This window comes from Ursus arctos, unplaced genomic scaffold (assembly GCF_023065955.2).
Source record: "Ursus arctos isolate Adak ecotype North America unplaced genomic scaffold, UrsArc2.0 scaffold_7, whole genome shotgun sequence".
Classification (NCBI taxonomy): Eukaryota; Metazoa; Chordata; class Mammalia; order Carnivora; family Ursidae; genus Ursus; species Ursus arctos.
In genome coordinates this window covers 79527017-79546501 of record NW_026623089.1, presented here as the reverse complement: position 1 = coordinate 79546501, position 19485 = coordinate 79527017, and the positions used below count along the sequence as shown (strand labels likewise).

The 19485-nt window shown below is 36.7% G+C and overlaps 1 protein-coding gene across 11 annotated transcripts in view; it reads right to left on the bottom strand.

Moving 5' to 3' along the window:
* Positions 1-3764: 3764 nt before the first annotated feature.
* The window catches only part of LOC113258951 (zinc finger protein 33B-like), a 32482-nt gene continuing 16761 nt past the window's right edge, over positions 3765-19485 (bottom strand). For 7 of the 11 annotated variants that reach the window (XM_026504055.4, XM_044385991.3, XM_057308531.1 and 4 more), the window contains 3 exons: positions 18080-18206; positions 17732-17827; positions 3765-7519 (listed from right to left, as the gene is read on the bottom strand). In XM_026504055.4, the coding sequence (XP_026359840.1) occupies positions 5268-7519; positions 17732-17827; positions 18080-18206 (2475 nt within the window). In that variant the 3' untranslated portion in view covers positions 3765-5267. The remainder of the gene's footprint in view (positions 7520-17731; positions 17828-18079; positions 18207-19485) is intronic. The other 4 variants (XM_048219172.2, XM_026504050.4, XM_057308532.1 and 1 more) reach the window with 1 other exon arrangement.

The window sequence follows — 19485 nt, the reverse complement described above, 5'->3', positions numbered from 1 at the left end:
GGAAAAAAGCTAATCCCAAAAGTGACATACATATATATTTATGTAACATGTTTGAACTGACAATGGCAGAGCACACAGGAGTAAAGAGTGTGTAGTTATAAAAGGGCAACACGAGAGGTCCTTACAATGATGAACTATACAGTATTTTGACTATAGTGGCAGATACAGACAACCTACACAAGTGACAAAGTTGTATTGTACTGAATACATACATGCAAACAAATGAAAAGAAGAAAAACTGGAGAAATCTTTATAAGGCCTGAGAACTGTATCAATGTCAATATCCAGGTTGTGATATTTATACAACAGTTTTGCAAAATGTTACCATTAGTAAAAACTGAGTAGTGTTCCCAGGACTTACATGTATTGTTTCTTAAAACTGAATGTGAACCTATAGTCATCTCATAAAAATTTCATTAAAAAAAAATAGCAAGATGGTGTATGTTCACCTAAGAAGTTACTCAAGATTATCAGACAGGATAAGAGAGCGAGAGTCAACTCTATCCTATAAAAAAAATTCACTTTAAATAAAAAGACAAATATAGACCAAAGAAAGATGGAATTAGATATACCATGCAAACACTAATCATAAGAAGCTGAAGTGGTGATATTAATATAAAAAAGTAGATTTCAGGAAAAGGAATTTTGCCAGGAATAGGAAAATTTCACAAAGAGAAAGATGTAACAATCTCAATGTAACTGTGCCTAAAATAAGAGCTTCAAGTTATACGACAAACCAACCATAGAAAAACACAAAATCACAATTACAGCTGGAAACTTCAACATACCTTGCTCAGGAATAACTAAAACAACTGAAAGGGAAATTAAGCACTGATATGTGTAATTTGTAAAACATTATCAACCAACTGACATTTTAGAACATCTCACCCAGTAAGAGCACAAAACACAATCTTTTCAAGTTCACACGGAACATTCACCAAGAGAGATAAACTTAAGTAAAATCATAAAGATTATATTCTCTGAACACAAACAAGTTAGAAATGAACACACTTTTCTAAATAACCCATGGCAGGGGTGGGTAGAAAAACCTCAAGGTAAATTAGAAAATATTTTGAACTAAATGAAAATGAACACATAACTTTCCAGATTTTCTAGATGCTAGAGTGAAATTCAGAACTTTAAAAGCTTATAATTAAGATGAAAATAGTATCAAGACCAGTGAAAACCCAGCTTTCATTTTAAGAAGTTAAAAAAAGAACTAACCCCATAGTGAATGGAAAGATAAAAATAGTAGAGAAGTGAACATAAGTCAATGAAACAGAAAAAGGACAAATAGAGAAAATCAATGAAACCAAAAGCTCATTCTTTTGAAAAACATAAGCAGTAAAACTGGTAAATTGCCTCCAAACTGATGAAGAAAAAGAGAAAACAAATTATCAATGTAAAAACAAAAGGGGCGATCAGTACAGATCATACAGACATCATTCTTTATGAATATTGACACAACTGTCTTTAACACAGAATCTGCAAATCAAACTCAGCAATAAATAAATGAGGACAACAACCAAATGGATTTTATTCCAGAAATACAAGGTTGTTTAAACATTTAAAAGTAAACGTAATTAATCATACTAGAAAAATTTTAAAAAGAATCTTATAATTATTAGATCTTTTGCTTAAAAGGCCAAATTACAAAAATCAACATTTATTCATGATAAAACTCTTAGCAAACTCGAGTAAGAAACACCATTCTGTGTCTGAGAAACCCACAGCTGACATGAAACACATGGTAGATGATTCAGCGCTGTCTCCTATGACTGAGAGAGACAAGGATGTCTTTTGTCACCAGTTCTCTTCAGCACTGTAGTGAGAATGCAGTAAAGGCAAAAAAAAAAAAAAAAAAAAAAAAAGAAGAAGAAGAAGATGCAGACAGCATAGAGACTGAAAAGAAAGAAGCAAATGCAGGAGACATGATCATATACAATTAGAAAACTATGGAATCAAAAAAGCTACTAAAATGATGTTTGTTTATCAAGGTTACAGGAAACAAGGTCACTATACAAGGATCAACTGTATCGCTACCGATTAACAAAGAATTACTGAAAGTGAAATTACATAAACAATACTACTTATAATAGCATGCAAATCAAGACAGACTTAGGGATAAATCTAACAAAACATACAATTATCTCAGGCAATATTAAAACGCTTTTGAGAAAAACTGAAGGCCTAATTAAATGGTGAGATAGATCATATAAATGGATCAGAAAACTCAGTATTAAGATGTCAACTTTCCCCAAACAGACATATAGAATCAATAAAGTCCTAAAAGCAGTATTAAGGCAGTCTTTGTTTTTGTTTTTAGAAACCGATAAGTTCATTCTAAAATGTATGTGGAAATGCAAAAGACCTGGAAGGGCCAAAACAATTCTGGACAAGAGAACAAAGCTGGAGAATTTATACAATTTCATTTAAAGACTTAACAAAGATATGGGAATCAGACAATGTAGAGAAGCTAAACAGATCAGTGGGACAGAATAAAGGGTCCATAGGTAGAAGCCATCCCCTGACACACACAAAGACAAATAATCAACTGGATGTCTTAAAAGGTGCCAAGGTAATTCAATGGAGAAAAGAGTCTTTTCTTGGTGCTGAAAACACTGAATGTTCAAATGAAATAATATAAATTTTGACCCTTAAAACAGTATACACAAAAATGTATTCCAAATAGATCATATACCTAACACAGAGCTAAAGCATTTAGAAAACAAGGGGGAAAATCTCTAATATTACTGGTCTGTAAAGATTTCTTAGAGAAGATTAAAACTGATAAGTTGGACTTTATCAAAATGAAAAATTTCTAAAAAGCAACAAACTAGGTGGGGGAAAAGGCACAGACTGGGGGGAAATATTCAATCAATAAAAAATACTCAAAAGTAAGACAAACAATCTCCGAAGTGGGCAAATGATTTAAACAGATGCTTCACAAAATAAGATAACACAAATGGCCAATAAGTAAGTGAAAGATGCATAACATTATTCTTTATCAGGGAAATGCAAATGAAAAGCACAGGGAAACACCACTATGCACATTAAAGTGGCTATATTAAAAAGTAACAATACCAAGCATTGGCAAAAATGTGAAATAACTACAACTCTCACACATTCGTCACAGAAATGTAAAATATGGAACAACCACCTCAGAAAAGTCTGACATTACATATACTAATCCTACAAACCAAGAAACTTTGCTCCTAAGTATTTACCCAAGAGAAATAAAAACACGCCTACATTAAAATGCACATGAAGTTCACTGCAGCTATGTTCATAATAATCAAAAACTGGAAAGAGAATGGATAAACAAACTGTAGTATACGCATACAATAAAATATGACTTAATAAAAAATGAAGACACAGATGCATCTCAAAATCATGCTGAATGAGAGACAGACAAGGAATGGGACATCTTGGATACCTCCGTTTATGTGAAATGATATTTTAAAAAGTCAGTCTAGCGTTAGTTACAAAAAGCGGATCATTGGTTGCCAGGGGCCAGGCGGGAGGGGGAAGTCCCAGGAGTGACTGGGAAAGGGAATGAGAAACCCTTCTGGGTAATGGGTGTGTCTCTCTTAACTGTAGGAGTCATATGTATGCATATACTCTTATTAAAACTCAAGGTGATATATTTATCCCTATTTAAATTATTGCCCAGAGTTAATTTTTAAAAATTTGGAAACATTATTATTTTAATAACACAGCTCTTAAAATTTTGAAAAGCATAAACAGGAAAGTAGACAATATTGTTATAGTCATATATTATGCTTTATTAAAATGAGTCAACTAAAGCTAAATATATCAATATGTATAAATATCAAAACCATGCACTTGAAGACAAAAGCAAGTTGCAAAACACGTGTTCCCACTGACACATTAGCAAAACAATATTACACACACACACACACACACAGAAATATATGTAAAAAATTATTGTAAATGTAATGAGCTGTGAGATCAATATCAACCAAATTTAGAAAAGTGCTGAAGGTGGGAAAAGTTATAGGATATGGAATGAATTTGAGGATGGTGTGCAGATACTTCAAGTATCAGTGCACTACATTACTTCCAACCTGCAGCAGACACACCAATGGTTATAGTATTCCTCATATCTGGACACACATATGAAATATTTCACTAAAACAACACTAAGTTTCTCTCCTCTGGAAAGGTGGGCTAACATTGGGTCAACAGGCCCGAATTCAAGAAAGTGGAGCTACAGTGAGCTTCCCATAAATTTCAATTGGGACACAAAGGTCATATGCCCTACAGTACTCTACTTTCCTTAACCCATTCGATGTTACTGCTGGTTCCTCAACCTAAGACGAGGAAGCAGATACATCCTCCAGACTGTCCCTGGCTGGTGGCAATGCACATTCTGGTATGGATCCAGCCCATGGGGAGAATGCTTAGAGTAGACCCCAGGATGAACCAGACCATCAAGCATTATTTGTGGAGGTAACAGCATAGTCTGGGGACAAACTAATCAAAAACCTATGATGGCTCACGATAGGGAGGGCCAGGGGGTGGTGTTTCTCCCAAAGTGAAATCAGAGTCTGAGAAGATTATTGTTTATTTGTTCTTTCAAAAAGCTTCACATTCCACAGTTAATGTTTTTGTAAATGTCTGTTTTCAGCTTTATTTCTATTAAAAATTTTGAGCTCAGAGAAAAACATAACTTTAAGAAACATCTTTATGACTTCCTCCAATATCAACTGTATTGCTCAACAAAATGGCATTTCTTGATAAAGGGTCAACCACGTGTCCTGCATTCTTTGGGTATCTTCCTTATTATTTCCCTGACATACATTGAGTACAACTTGTGTATGAAGACCTCAAAAAAATACAAGATGTTGACACTTTTTCCCAAGTGTGGTCTGATTGTTATTTATGGCCAAATTCTGGAAGAACATTTTCACCCATCTGTTTGATTGACAGGATTATCTCCTATGTAAGTTCTTTGTTTAATAAGCTCTACTTCATAATAAAATAATTCCCCGTATTTCCTACATGCATTAGTAGGGTTTCTTCTACAAACAGTCACTTTTAGTTGTCTTATTTACAACAGTTTTTCAAACATTCACCAAATTCAGAGTATTTTCCACTATGAGTATTCTCTTGTTCACTTTGGAAGATGACTTATGGTAAAAGATTTGCCATTCTTTACATTCAGAGGGGTCATGTCCTTTGTGAATTTTCTGTGGTATTTTGAGGTATAAATCACAAGAGAAAGATTTCTCTCACTGCTATATTTACAAATTTTCTTCCCCTGTGTGTAACCTTGGATGTACCGTGATAACTGATTTCTTGGAGGTTTTCTCACTCTCAATACACTCGTAGGGTTTCTCTCTTATGTGTCTTCTCTGATGTACTTTGAGGCCTGAGTTGCAACTGAAGGTTTTCCCACAATGATTACATTCATAGGGTTTCTCTCCTGTGTGTGTTCTCTGATGCTTAGTGAGATCTGACTTATGATAGAAGGACTTCCCACATTCGTTACACTTGTAAGGTTTCTCCCCTGTGTGTATTCTCTGATGTACGGTGAGAACTGATTTCTCAGAAAACGACTTTCCACACTCATTACATTCATAGGGCTTCTCACCTGTGTGAGTTCTCTGATGTGATCTGAGGACTGAACTGCAAGTGAAGGTCTTCCCACACTGCTGACAGTGATAGGATTTCTCCCCTCTGTGTGTTTGTTTATGTATTGTATAGTCTGACTTATGGCAAAAGGTCTTCCCACATTTTTTACACACATAGGGTTTCTCTCCTGTGTGAGTTCTCTGGTGTACTGTAAGATATGAATTCCTGGAGAAGAATTTCCCACATTCCTTACATTCATAGGGTTTCTCACCTGTGTGAGTTCTATGGTGTTTAGTGAGGTCTGATTTATTGTAGAAGGTTTTTTCACATTCATTACACTTATAAGGTTTCTCCCCTGTGTGTATCCTCTGATGTACTGTGAGGACTGATTTCTCAGAGAAGGATTTCCCACACTCACCACATTCATATGGCTTCTCCTTCGTGTGAGTTCTCTGATGTACTTTTAGACCTGAGTTGCGACTAAAAGTCTTCCCACACTGAGTACATCCATAGGGTTTTCCCCCTATGTGAGTTTTCTCATGTTTAGTGACATCTGATTTGTGACAAAAGGTTTTCCCACATATCTCACATTCATAGGGCTTCTCCCCTGTGTGAGTTCTCAGATGTACTGTAAGGTAGGAGTTTCTAGAGAAGAATTTTCCACACTGATTACACTCATAGGGTTTCTCGCCTGTGTGTGTTTTCTGATGTATTGTGAGGACTGAGTTGCTTATGAAGGTTTTTCCACACTGATTACATTCATAGGGCTTCTCCCCTGTGTGAATTCTCTGGTGTACTGTGAGATATGACTTATGGTAGAAGCTTTTTCTACATTCCTTACATTCATAGGGTTTCTCTCCTGTGTGTGTTCTCTGATGAATTATGAGGTGTGAACTTCTAGAGAAGCATTTCCCACACTCCTTACATTCATAGGGTTTCTCTCCCGTGTGGATTCGCAGGTGTAATGTGAGGAGAGATTTCCGAGAGAAGCGCTTCCCACATTCCTTACATTCATAGGGTTTCTCTCTTGTATGTATTTTCTGGTGTTTGGTGAGTTTTGACTTTTTGCAGAATGCTTTTCCACATTCATTACATTCATAGACTTTGTCTCCTATGTGTGTTGTCTGAGTTACATTAAGGACTGACTTCTCCCAGAAAGGTTCTCCCAAGTTGTTATATTCAAATATTCTCTCTCCTCTGTCAGGGAAGTCTGATCTCGCATTGAAATTATCCACTCTTTCAATATACTCATAACCTTTCACCTCTAAATGAACTCTGTGTTCCAAGAGAGATGACTTCTCAAAAGGTTTAGCATATTCATGAAACTCGTAAAGATTTTCTGTTCTTTGTGCCACCTTATGGACCATGAGGGTTGAATTATTACAGAATGTTTTATCAGATTCATTATGTTCACAAGGACTCTGTTCTATGTGAGCTTGGTTATATGGGATGACAACTGCCTTCTCATGGAAAGCTTTCCCACATTCCTTGTATTCCTTATTGCTTTGAATAAAGGATTGCTCTATATTTTTAATTCTCTGATATGGGATGAAATCTTCATTATGAATGAGATATTTTCCATTTTGAATGAATTCACAAGGTTTCTCTCCCATTTGAGTTTGTTCATGGTTAATATGAAGGAACAATTTCGCGTATGTATTGAGGTCAACAGGCTTCTTACTTAAATAGTTTTTCTTATTAATAATTAATTCTGAAATACATTTCAAATTCATAACACACGAGTCACACCTACAGGGTATTTTTATGGAAGGAACTGTGTCTGTGTTGAAATTAAAAATGCTTCCTAATACATTACCTCTGTGCATAGTCAGTGTTTTGTTGTTGATAAATGGAGCTTGCCAGAAATGTCTGTCCTGGGCTTCTTGATTCTGTTCTAGTTGGTTATCAACTTTGCAGACTTCTAGAAATGAGAAAAACAAACCATAAGCCATGAATCATATCATAATTATGATGAAATCACACTTAAAACAAATGCCCTTTTACATTACTGACTTAGTTTTGTGAAATAAGAGTGATCCAAATAGTCATGTTGCCCCATCCTTTCGGATTAGAAATAACAAAATCTGACAGGCCGGAAAAGGGGGATAGAAACTTATAACACACACATCTACATCTGGCAATTTACAACTACATCCTTCAAGCTTGATATATACATTAGAAATATATATAAAGCATGGTGGAAAAAAGAAAACAGACTTAAAAAAAAAAAAAAGGCTCTTCTAGGAAGGGGAAATGCAGAGAACTAGAGAGGCCATGAAACTTAGTAGGTAAGAGTACCCTACAGAAATAGAGGAATGATTTGACACTTTGAAGGATCAGACGTCACATAATTTCCCTCTCATACTTACATTAGTGCACCTAAATTCTCTCTACACTTTCCATGTTTCCAGTTTCATTCTCCTCCTTTTAAAATTACTTGTTTTATTATACGTTAATTCAGTATACTGTTAATACCATATCAAATTTCTGAAAGCACTGATTTCTTTGTGCTTGTGAACAGAGTCCTATAGTGTAGTTTCTAATTTTCCCTCTACTCACGTTACTCAGAAAAAATACAAATGTCTACCAGGAAAAGTAAAATCAAAAAGATGAGAAAGAAGACTGAAAGCCGACCAAATCCATCAGTTGTTTTCAGCTGTGGTATATTCAAGCTTATTTGGTCAGATATCCTACCGCCAGATGCTAGTTTTCCCACACTGAAAACTTGCTCTGACATAATATTAATAAAATTTTTTTTCTTTTATACCCAGATTTCTACATTTCTTGGTTGTATTCATATTTATAACCATGGAAGACCTGACCTAAAACATTCAATAATATATTTATTTACCCTAAGAATTCTCCGCTATGCTTCACGTTACTTTCTTGCTCAGTACATACAACGTAACAATGATGGCCCTGTTTAAAAACCTATTCAAAGCCCATTGTCTCCAAGCACCATTAGAGCAAACACACTGCAGTTATAATTCGGGGGGGGGGGGGGGTAGCTTGTCCACAACACCATACATATTAGGTATTTAAGTGGTCACTTTACTAGTCCATAATAAATGTCTTCTTTCTAGAAATGCCAGACTACTAATTTGCCAAAAATCATTCAAGTTCAACCAAGACTTTTCACTCAGCTGCCTTATTCCCATTTTGGACTTGCTCAGAACTTCACTCTTTAGGAAAATGACACTGTCTCATAATAAGTGTTCATAAACATCTCCACCATTTTAAGCCCTGTTTACATTGAAATTTAAAATTAATCACATTCTATACATCTCATTCTATTAGAATGTTGGATAATACTCCCATGAAACTAAAATATACTCTGTTAACTGCTGAAATTTTAAATACTCCAGTATCTTTTTTTTCCCCCACTACAACCTATGGTGTCACAAGTATTTACATCTGATTTCCTCTGAATATATCTGAGTGGATATTAAAGTTGGTCCTTAACAAGTGGTGTGCTTTTTCAAAACAAAGCTCATGTTTTATATAAATCCGTAAGTTTGAACTTTTAGGTTTTATAACCTTACAGGTTTATAACCCAACATGTCCATTTAGAAGTTAATTCTTTGTATTTTTTGCATATAAAAGTTCTCTCACTCATCAAGAGGCACAGTTAATGAATTAAGTAATGATCCAATATCCATTATATGTTATATGACAAAATAAGATAAGCTCTCTTTGAAAGAAATCATAATCCACATAATACCTTCTTCAGTCAACATCCACGTACTATCAGGAATCAGATTCTATAGTAGATAATGTAAATCAAAGCAAGGAAGGAACATTTTACAAAAGCTGTGGAAAGCTGAGCTTAAACTTAAAAAATGTGCTTAAAAACAATGGTAATGACATTAACAACAGGAAAAGTAACCATTACCATAAGCCAAGCACCATCCCATGTACTTTTCATGTATTAATTCCCAAGAATCTCCAACTATGTTAGGAAGGAAATGTGGACTTGTATGGCAGGAAAGCATATCTGTGGGTGATCCTAGGAAGAAGGATTAAATTGCAGTTTAGCACCAGTTTTGTGCCACAGCGATGAGATGTAGCCATATTTAAGAGTCACTGGGGCACCTGGGTGGCTCCGCTGGTTAAGCGTCCGACTCTTGGGTTTCAGCTCAGGTTGCAATCTCAGGGTTGTGAGATTGAGCCCTGGTGTAGGGCTCCACACTCACCACGGAGTCTGCTTGAAATTCTCTCACTCTCTCTTCCTCTGCCCTACCCCTACTCATGTGTGCTCACTCTAATAAACAAACAAATAAAATCTTTTTAAAAAGGTAAAAAATGATTAAGGGTCGTTAAATGAGAAAAACATAAATTTGCTATAATACATACTGGGGAAAATACAACTCAAGATATTAACATGATAAATTAGATGCTTTGGGGGGCAAAGTCTAATTGCCTTTAGGATTTAAAACAATCAAAGAGTAAAACAGTATGCCCAAGAGTTTTGGGTGGTATCAGTGCAAAGTGAGAATATAAAAAGAATTTTTTAAAGTTTACAAAAATATAACAATAGTGATCTAACATTAGTAAGAAAGGAAGACAAAAATAAATGATACTATGTCAGTTACAAGAGAAGACTCATAGAAGGTAACAAATGAAGTGGGGAAAATTAATGACTTGTGAATGCTAACTGTGATATTACTTCTTGCCACACTGAAGGGATGAGGATATCCTGAATATTCTGTATACAGACTGGTATAACACTGATGTCCAGTGGGCAAAAGATGCTGAAAATATAGGTATGTGGTTATCAGAATAAATGAAAACCTATTACCTTAGCTATAGCAAGGTATTATTATGTTTTGAAGATCCAATTTGACAATTTGTACTTCACCAGGTAAATGAAGCCTGTTTCCATTTATGATGATTACTGAAGTATATCAAGTCGTCTCTCACATTTTACTTGCTAATTTATATTTGTCACAATTTTACTATGAATTCTATTGTACTTTTCTTACTTCTTTTTGAAATAATTTCATACCTTTCCCATTTCATCTTCTTTACAACTTTAGAAGTTATACACACCTGGTTCTCAGCTTCAGGTGGCTATCTATCACATCATACCATGAACATTTAACTTAAAATCTGGAGTAATTCAGTATCTTAAACCTCTTTTTCTGAATAACAGAAGCATCAAACTCAATTTGATCACCTCTCACCTCATTTATATGCAGTTATTGCTTTGTGTATCATGTTTTTTCCTACACATTAGGTATAATTGCTTTATGTACCTATTGTTCAGATTTACCTTTATGTTTTGTCATTTCTTATCACTTACCACTCCTTCTTTCATCTCAAACATTCTTTTGGGTTTCATTTTCTCTTTTCCTGTAGTATCTCCATTAGAATTTTATTTATTTTATTTTATTTTATTATTTTATATTTTATTTTCTTTATTTTATATTTTCTTTATTTTATATTTTCTTTATTTTATATTTTCTTTATTTTATATTTTATTTTATTTTATTATTTTATTTTATTATTTTATTTTATATTTTATTTTATTTTATTTTATTTTAATTTATTTTATTTTATTTTATGATGCGCTCTGACACGAACTCTCCTGTTGACTAAACCTTGATTAGTGTCCTCTGAGCCCTATTCTCAACTAGGCCTTGACTAGGCCTTCCAGGTCCATCTGGGCTGAGCTCAGTTTTAGCAAGAATCCTTTTAGTCAATCTAGTGACAATCCCTTCATCCTTGATATCTGATCAAGTTCCTTATACCTTGCCCCTGATGTATTAGTGCCTGGTCTGCATTCAGGAAGAATCCCCCTACTGTTGATGTTTCTCTTAGTACTCTTCTAGCCAGTGGTCCCCCCACTCTGCCTGTTTTCGCAGTATTTGGAGTTGAACTCAGTTTTACTGATACTTCTTGCCTCCTATTCCAACAGCTACTGAATAAAATCTGTATCTATCACTGTTAGCTGGTGTCTGGCTTTATTTCTCATTGAAACAGCATGAGCTCAGTCGACTGCTGGAAGAGAACTAGGAGTAGAGAGATAAACCCTCTGTGATACAGGCTTGGATGGGCAGCCAAAGGCTGAAAATGGAGCACAGACATTGAGAAAATTCTCCTGACATAACAGGCCCAAGGGAACAGTATCAAATACAGCCACACATAAGTAACTGGAGTCCCAGGAAAAAATAAAGGATGAAATATATCAAACCATTTAGGAAACTGAGAAAACAACAAGAAAAATACCCAGGAAACCCCGAAAACCAAATCGAAGGTAAACCTAGAAACATCAGAGCTGAACAACTGAAAACCAAAGATGAAAAGAAAATCTTGAAGGCAACAAGAGAAAATAGAATATTAACTATGGAAAAACAAAGATTTACAAATCAGAGGAGAAAGTAAGTATGTAAGCCAGAAGACAATGAAGTGAATTAAGTATGGATGGAAAAGAGTATCGATACCGATTTCTGTAACTAGAGAAAACATCCTGCACAAATGAAGACCTGGAGGCAGAAAGAGCTGCTGCCTTGTGGGGTTTGAAGTAAAATATCACATAGGAAGGGAGGGAGGAACAGAAGCATATGGTTATAACACTGCACAGCCTCGTATAAAATAGTATGACGTCGTTTGAAATCAGACTGTGGCAAATTGAAGGTATTTTGTATTCCACAGGGCAACCACTTCAGTGGTTAAAATATTCCCATTAAAGAACAGCAGTTTTCACATTAGTTAAAAAAGACCCAACCATGTGTTAGCTACAGGAAATCCATTCTCAATGTAAATAGGTTAAAAGTAAAAAGATGGAAAAAGATATACCACGTAAACACTACAAGAAAGCTGGAGGTGCTATGTATGTTTTTTTCTTTTTTTTGCCTTCTGACTAACTATGAACTGTGGGTTCCCATGACTAGCCAGTGATAATCCACTAGAAAAGCTCACAAAGCTCAGAAAAACAATTTACTTATATATTACTAATTTATTATAAAGGATTCAATTCTGGAGCAGCCAAATGGAAAAGATATATAGGCAAGGTTTCGGGATGTGTGTGGTGCGTGGAACTCCCACACCCTCTCCGGAGCACACTACTCGAAGTTCCCCAAACTGTTGCTTAGAGGCTCTTACAGAGGCTTCATTACCTAGGCTTGATTGATTAAATCACTGGCCACTGGTGTGGCCACCCCCATGCTGAAGTGACCTAGTGGCCCCCAGCCACCCATTATCTCAGTATACAAAAGACACTTTGCACGCCAGAGACTCCAATGGTTTTAGTAGCTGTGTGCCAGGAATCACAGGCAAAGATAAAAAAAAAATTTTTTTTTGTTATATTATAGTCTCTCTCACTACTAAAAACTGCAATGGATCCCCCTTTTTTTTTTAATGAAATTCAAATTCTGCAGCATGGCCTACAACTTCAAGATCAAGTTTACAGTGATGTGTCCAACTTTGTTTCACGCTGTGGCTCACTGTGCCTGCCACGCTAGAAACACACTAGCCATCTTGCTATTGACTGAATGAGTCAGCTGTGCTCCTGCCCAGGGCATCCCTGCCTCTCTCAGGAATACCCTTCTCACGGATCTTTGCTGTCAAGATTTTTCACATAATTTAGGTCCTTTTCAAATATAATCTTGACGACACTACCCTTGCCCACCTGGCTGAAACAGTCCTCTTATCCCCAATACCCTCTATCACATCATCCCATTTTCTTGTCTTTAAAACCCTTAATAGCATTCAGCATGACCTGAAATTATAGGATTGATTTATCAGAATCCTCTCTTCCTCTGTGGTCCTTACCTCTACACCTCCCTCCTGAATCTAAGCTCCACAAAAGCAGAGTCCTTGGCTTTCTTATTCATTGATACATCCTGGGCTTTCAGCAGGGCATCAGTTAAATGTTAGTTAAAAGTATAAACTTCCTGAATGCCTATTTTAGTAAGGCACTGTGTATTTGTATGTTGCCTCATCTGATGCTCACAAGTATTGTGACAAAGATATTACCTAAATTTACAATGAGGAAACAGAGGCTCATAGAAACTAAGTGACTTGTCTAAGCTCATAAATGGCTTAGCTAGGATTTGTGGACGAGCTGTATTAATATCAGAGTAGGCTTCTGAACAAAAAGTTCTACCAGAAATAGAGACATCATCATAAAGGGGTCAATTCATCAAGAGGACATAAAGATCCTAATATTTATACACTTCATAATTTTTTAAATTGATAAAGGAAAAACCAATAGAACCAAAAGGAGAAATAAATACAAAATTACAGCTGGAGACTTCAATGCTGCCTCTCATTGTGTCCCTGACAAAGCTTTTGAGCATTAGATCCCAAACCCCCTTTTCCCATTAGCCCTGCGATTTTCAGCACACCACGTTATACGCAGCAGTGGAACACACATCATGTTACAACAGAATCCACTGTATCTGTACACCTTCTTCCCTCTCCATTTTTAGCCTCCTCTTCTCTACATAGATACACAGCCTTTCTGTGTTGCCCAGATTTGCAACTGGTACAATCTCTTCTGTCATCTAGCTTCCACATTTGCTTTAAAATTACTTCTTCGGGGGCACCAGGGTGGTGCAGTCGCTTGACTGTCTGACTCTTGGTTTCAGCTCTGGTCCTGATAGCAGGGTTGTGAGACAGAGCCCCTTGTCAGGCTCCATGCTCAGTGCGGAGCCTGTTTCTCTCTCCCTCTCCCCACCATGCTCACTCTCTCTCTTTCTCAAATCTTTAAAAAAATAAAATTGGTTGTTCAGTTAAATTCAGGGCCCACTACCAGCCTTTTTACCATGCTTCTTTATGCCATTCCTTCGTTACCTGATATCCACTCTCTAATAGAGGCTTCTAGGAACAAAGATCATAGAGTTCTCATCTATTCAGAAAAGATTTGCTGTATTTGTTAAAGAATATCTTCTTAACCAGGCATAATATTCTCAATGTGACACCTTGAGGATTTTGTAGAAACTGCTCTGCTCTTAGCTACAGATTTTACTAGGAAAAGTCTGAGGCTAGTTGGACTTTCTCTTGTATTGGCTGGTTGTCAAAATGACTATTTGTTTTTGAAATCTAGTCCCTTTATTAGAATATATCCTAATGTTGATGAAGATTGGCTCTTTTATGTAGATTCAATTATACATTTCTTCCCCCAGAAAAACTGCTCTTAAAATATTTTAAGTATTTGTTCTATTTCTTTCCTTTCTATTTTGGGGAATGAATTGTATGTATAGTATGAATGTGAACTCTCTTTTTAATGTAATCTTCAAAATTTATTTCATTTTCTTCTTGCTTACATTTCTCATTTCTTTCTCAACAGAATTTTGACAGTACCCAATCTTCCTTGGGATTCCTCCAATTTACTTTCTTTACTGTGATTTTAATTTCTGTTGTAATTTTTTTCTGAGTTTGATACCCCACCATTCCCTTATTAATATCTTTCTTAAATTCTTGTATCACAGAGATAACTAATTCAATTAGTTCACCCTTCGGAAATTCATGATTTAATACTTGGTCACATAATTTATCTACTTTATGACTACTTTGGTCAGATGATAATTCATTCACCAACTAGCTTTCTTCCTGATCTTTTTTCACCCTTCTTTCTTGCAGTAGTTTTGTACGCATTCTGTGCTGGTTCCTTTTCTATTGCTTGGGCTCAAACGATGTGAGCTTTTTAAGGAACAGCAAAAGGTTTATTTGGGCGAGGGAACAGAATCATGTCTTAGGCTAGTGAGGTAATTCATTATGAGCAAGTGTTTTACACACGTACTGGTCTCAGTTTATAGATCAACCAAGATGTAAGATGTGCCTTCCTTGTCAGAGCAGCCTCAGCAATGGCTTGCTCTCCTGGTAATCACGGAGTCAGGTTCCTGGGGCTGGCACTGCTGCAGCTCCAAACTGAAGAAAGTGGAGTGTTGAGCTGACTTCATAGAAACCACAAGCCCAAGAGGCTGAACTGGGCCCAGGGAGGCTCTGACTTCCCCAGCATCTGCCCAGACAAACTGACGCAATCCAGAAAACAAAGGTAGTTAAAACTCTCTACAGAACAGTTTCATCTACTGAGAGAGAGGAACAAGACAAGAGCTAGTTTCATTTCCCTTCCCCCTTTCTAACCAGCTGTTCTGGCACACAATGGTTCACATCAACACTCAGAAAACACCCTGCTGGTCGGAGCAATCAGATGTGCTAATTACAGAGCTATAGTTACCGAGGTAATCACCCCCTTGAATCTTCCCCTCCTCCTAACCAGCCTTACTCCCCTGCTTCCCTCATTTTTGCAAAAGGTCTGCACATTCTGACCAACTGTCATCAGGTAAGTTTTTGCTGCAAATTCTGGGTCCTAGGAGTATCCACTAAGATGGCATATAAGATTATTTCTCCACATTTAAGTGTCTGTGAGGTTGTTTTCCCAAAGGTACCACCTTTCTTGCATCATCACAGAAACAGAGGACTACTGAAAAATATGGTTTGTGCTTCTACACTTTACTACATCTGCTTTGCAGAACCAAACTGTCTGCAAGGGAGCTCAGCTATCTCGCGTACGGCACTGTTGTTCATGTAAGTCTTATGTTTCCCGCCTCAGAGGATGTGCTCCGTTCATGAAAAGCGCACTGCCAGTCCCTGTGAGCATCAGAAATGCTTTTGTTTTCTACCCACCTGCTGATACATACGCTCCTTGACCCTTTCATCAACTTTGCTGCATTTACACTGGTACTGATTTGGGATTTCAGATATCCACTAGTGTCGTATAGTGAAAATTGTGTTGCTCATTTTCCTTAATGCTTCTGGATGATTTGCAGGCAGAGACAAAAAATGCTGACTTTATATACCTTCTTCAAGAAGTTCATTTTGTCTTTGAAAACTGTCTTAACTTGGCTACAGGACACCACGCTCTCTGTTTCCCCCTTATCCCCAAACTGCTGCTTCTCATTTTCATGACTTCTGAACGTTAGTTCAGACCTCTCAAATCTGTTCATTCTTACCTCTAGGGACAGGTGGTTACCTGATCCCTTAGCTTCAAATGCTAAATTTAAAAACTTTAAATCCTACCATAAGTTGATAATTTCCAAATAAATATCTCCAACCTGCGGTCCTCCCTAAACTACCTCTGCTCATACAGTAAAATGCTTATTCCCATATGAACCTGTATATTTTACAATCACCTGAAATTTGGTATATGCAATCTAAACCCCTACTAACCCCTCCAAAACTGTTTCTCTCCAGTATCCCCCATCTTGGGACCTGCTACCCATTCATCCAACTGCCCTGGATGAAATTCTTGGAGTTGTTCTTGACTGCTTGCTTTCTCTCACATTCCTTACCAACTCAAAGCAACTCTTAGAGGTCCCATCTTCAAAACATATCCAGAAGCCAATCACTTTTAATCTTCTTCACCACTTCCAACCAAGGGTAAGCGATCATCACCTTTTCATAGATTGAAAAACTGTCCTGATGGTCTCACTTTCATCCCTCTGCCCCTATAGTATTTTCTCTGCCCAGCAACCAGAAAGAAAATTTAAAAGATAAATAAGCATATGTCACTTATACTAGGTAAAATTATACCAATGGTACCTCACTTCACTCAGAATAAAATCAAAGTCTTTACCACGGCCCGATGGGCCTACGTAATTTGAGCTCCATGACCTCTACAACGCCAGCTCTTACCACTCTCTGCTCACTCCTCTCCCCCAATCCACAGTGATACTTGTGGGTCCTCCAAAATACCAAGTACATTCCTGCCGTCGTGGACTCACACTTAGTGTCACCTCTGCCATCAAGACTCCCCATGATATTCACCCTCATTTCATTCAAGGTGATATCATCAAAATGCCTTCCTGAACTTCCTCTTCTCAAGTATTACATTTCATTATTTTCAATCTATAACTTCCTTGCTATTTTATTGACATATTATACATAAAGTATGTGTATGTATGTACTGTTGTTTATTTCTTATCTTTCCCTATCAGAAATGTAAGGTCCATGAGGTCAGGAACAAATTTAGTTTGCTGATGTGTTCAGCACCTAAAACTTGAGTGAGGCACAGCAGGTACTCAGTATTTGTTAAATGTGAAAATGAACATATACGCAAACACTTGAGAATAAAAACAATTCATACCATGTCACCTGGTGTCCACCTGTTTAATACATACTAACTCACCTGGGTAGCTCTGACTTGGGGACTCTTCCTCTAGTATCCATGGCTGCTCTCCTTGTTCCAACTTCAAGATTACTTCTGGTTTAGGGATGCAACACCCTGTAATTGGGAAATGACATGGGAATTAGGCTACGCTCTCGGGCTTCAGGGCCCTTGAAAAAGACAGAAAATGAAGCTTCCAGGGCCAATTACAATGTTTCATTGAAGAAGAAAACATTCTTTATGGTGTTTCAACAATCCTGCTTAATACTTGAATCTCAAGCCTAAATATCATTAAACTCAAAGCATCTACAGGTGTCAAACCAAGAAAAGAAGTGCATACTAGCAGTCTACAAGGAAAACAATCCCTACCCAGTGAGACAAGGTGGCTATAGTTCTCCAGCATCACATCCCTGTACAGGGACCTCTGCGCAGGGTCCAGGTGCTGCCACTCCTCCTGGGTGAAGCCCACAGTCACATCCTCAAATGACAAGGATCCCTGAAACAGCACATTTGTGTTCAAATGTAAGTAATCACAATTGGAAGGCATGGAAAAGCCGTCAGAAAATTGTTATGGAATTCACTATTCACAATTAGAAAATGTGTTCTGACACGTCTCCTTTTTTTACTTGGTTGGAGAAGGAGAAAGCATGATGGATATTCCTCACCACTGTGGTAAGTTACTGGTGTCCTGTTATGTGCCTAAATGCCATAAGGAACTCTTTGCGAATGTGAAAACCAATACAACTGTATCACTGTTCTCAAGGAGCATGTAATCTGACAAACAGACACAAACATTAAGCATCCAACTACCACACAGCACACCGTGCTACTACGGTAAAAAGATGTGCAAAGTAGAGGGAGGTTACAGAGGGAAGAAAAGTTCTCTTCCTGCTATTAGGGTGGGTTTCACTGGTAATAGGGTATCATTCATGAGCCTGGGGCAATGGCATAACCATGTACATATCTAAAACGTAGTTAAAGGAGTAAGTGACACAGAGGAAAGTACTGTTGGCCTATGTTCACATAATGAGCTAGAGTAGTCTTTGGGGAATATGTTACTGAGTAACTCTGGACATAACTCCTGTAGGACAGGGGTGTCCAAAACTTTTGGTTACTCTTCCATCTAGGAAACCTTTTTATATAAATAGTAACTTTGGAATGCCAATCAATACATTGCTTTATTATTATTTTTTCTAAGTCACTTTAATTTTTTTCAACTGAATAAATTTGGCATGTAACATTGTGTAACTCTGATACGCTTACATATTATAATGATTGCCAATGTAGCTATATTTATCACATTACATAACTGTAGTACAATATTACTATCTATATTCATTTTACTGTGTATTAGATTTCTTCATTCTTCTTTTTATGGATTAAAATAAACCCAGGGAGACCCCCCAATATTTTCTTCCCATAACTGAACAGACTGTCTTGTACAGTTCCTAGGTTATACGCCACCCACTAAGAGATGACCACTGTGGAAAATATTGCAAGCAGAAACAGAGACATGTCATTCCCAGGTTATCAAAACAAACAGCTAATCAATACTCATGCCACAAACTAAAAACTGGGTAATAGGAAAAAGAATAAACTATTATCCAGAAATGTATAAAGTATTATTGTGAAAAAACAAAGAATACCTAAATAAATGAAGGAATACAATACATTCATGGTTTGGACAATTCAGTATTATAAAAAATCTAATTTCTCCACAAATTGGCCTATGAATTCAAGACAATCAGAATTAAAATCTTAGCAGATATTTTTGT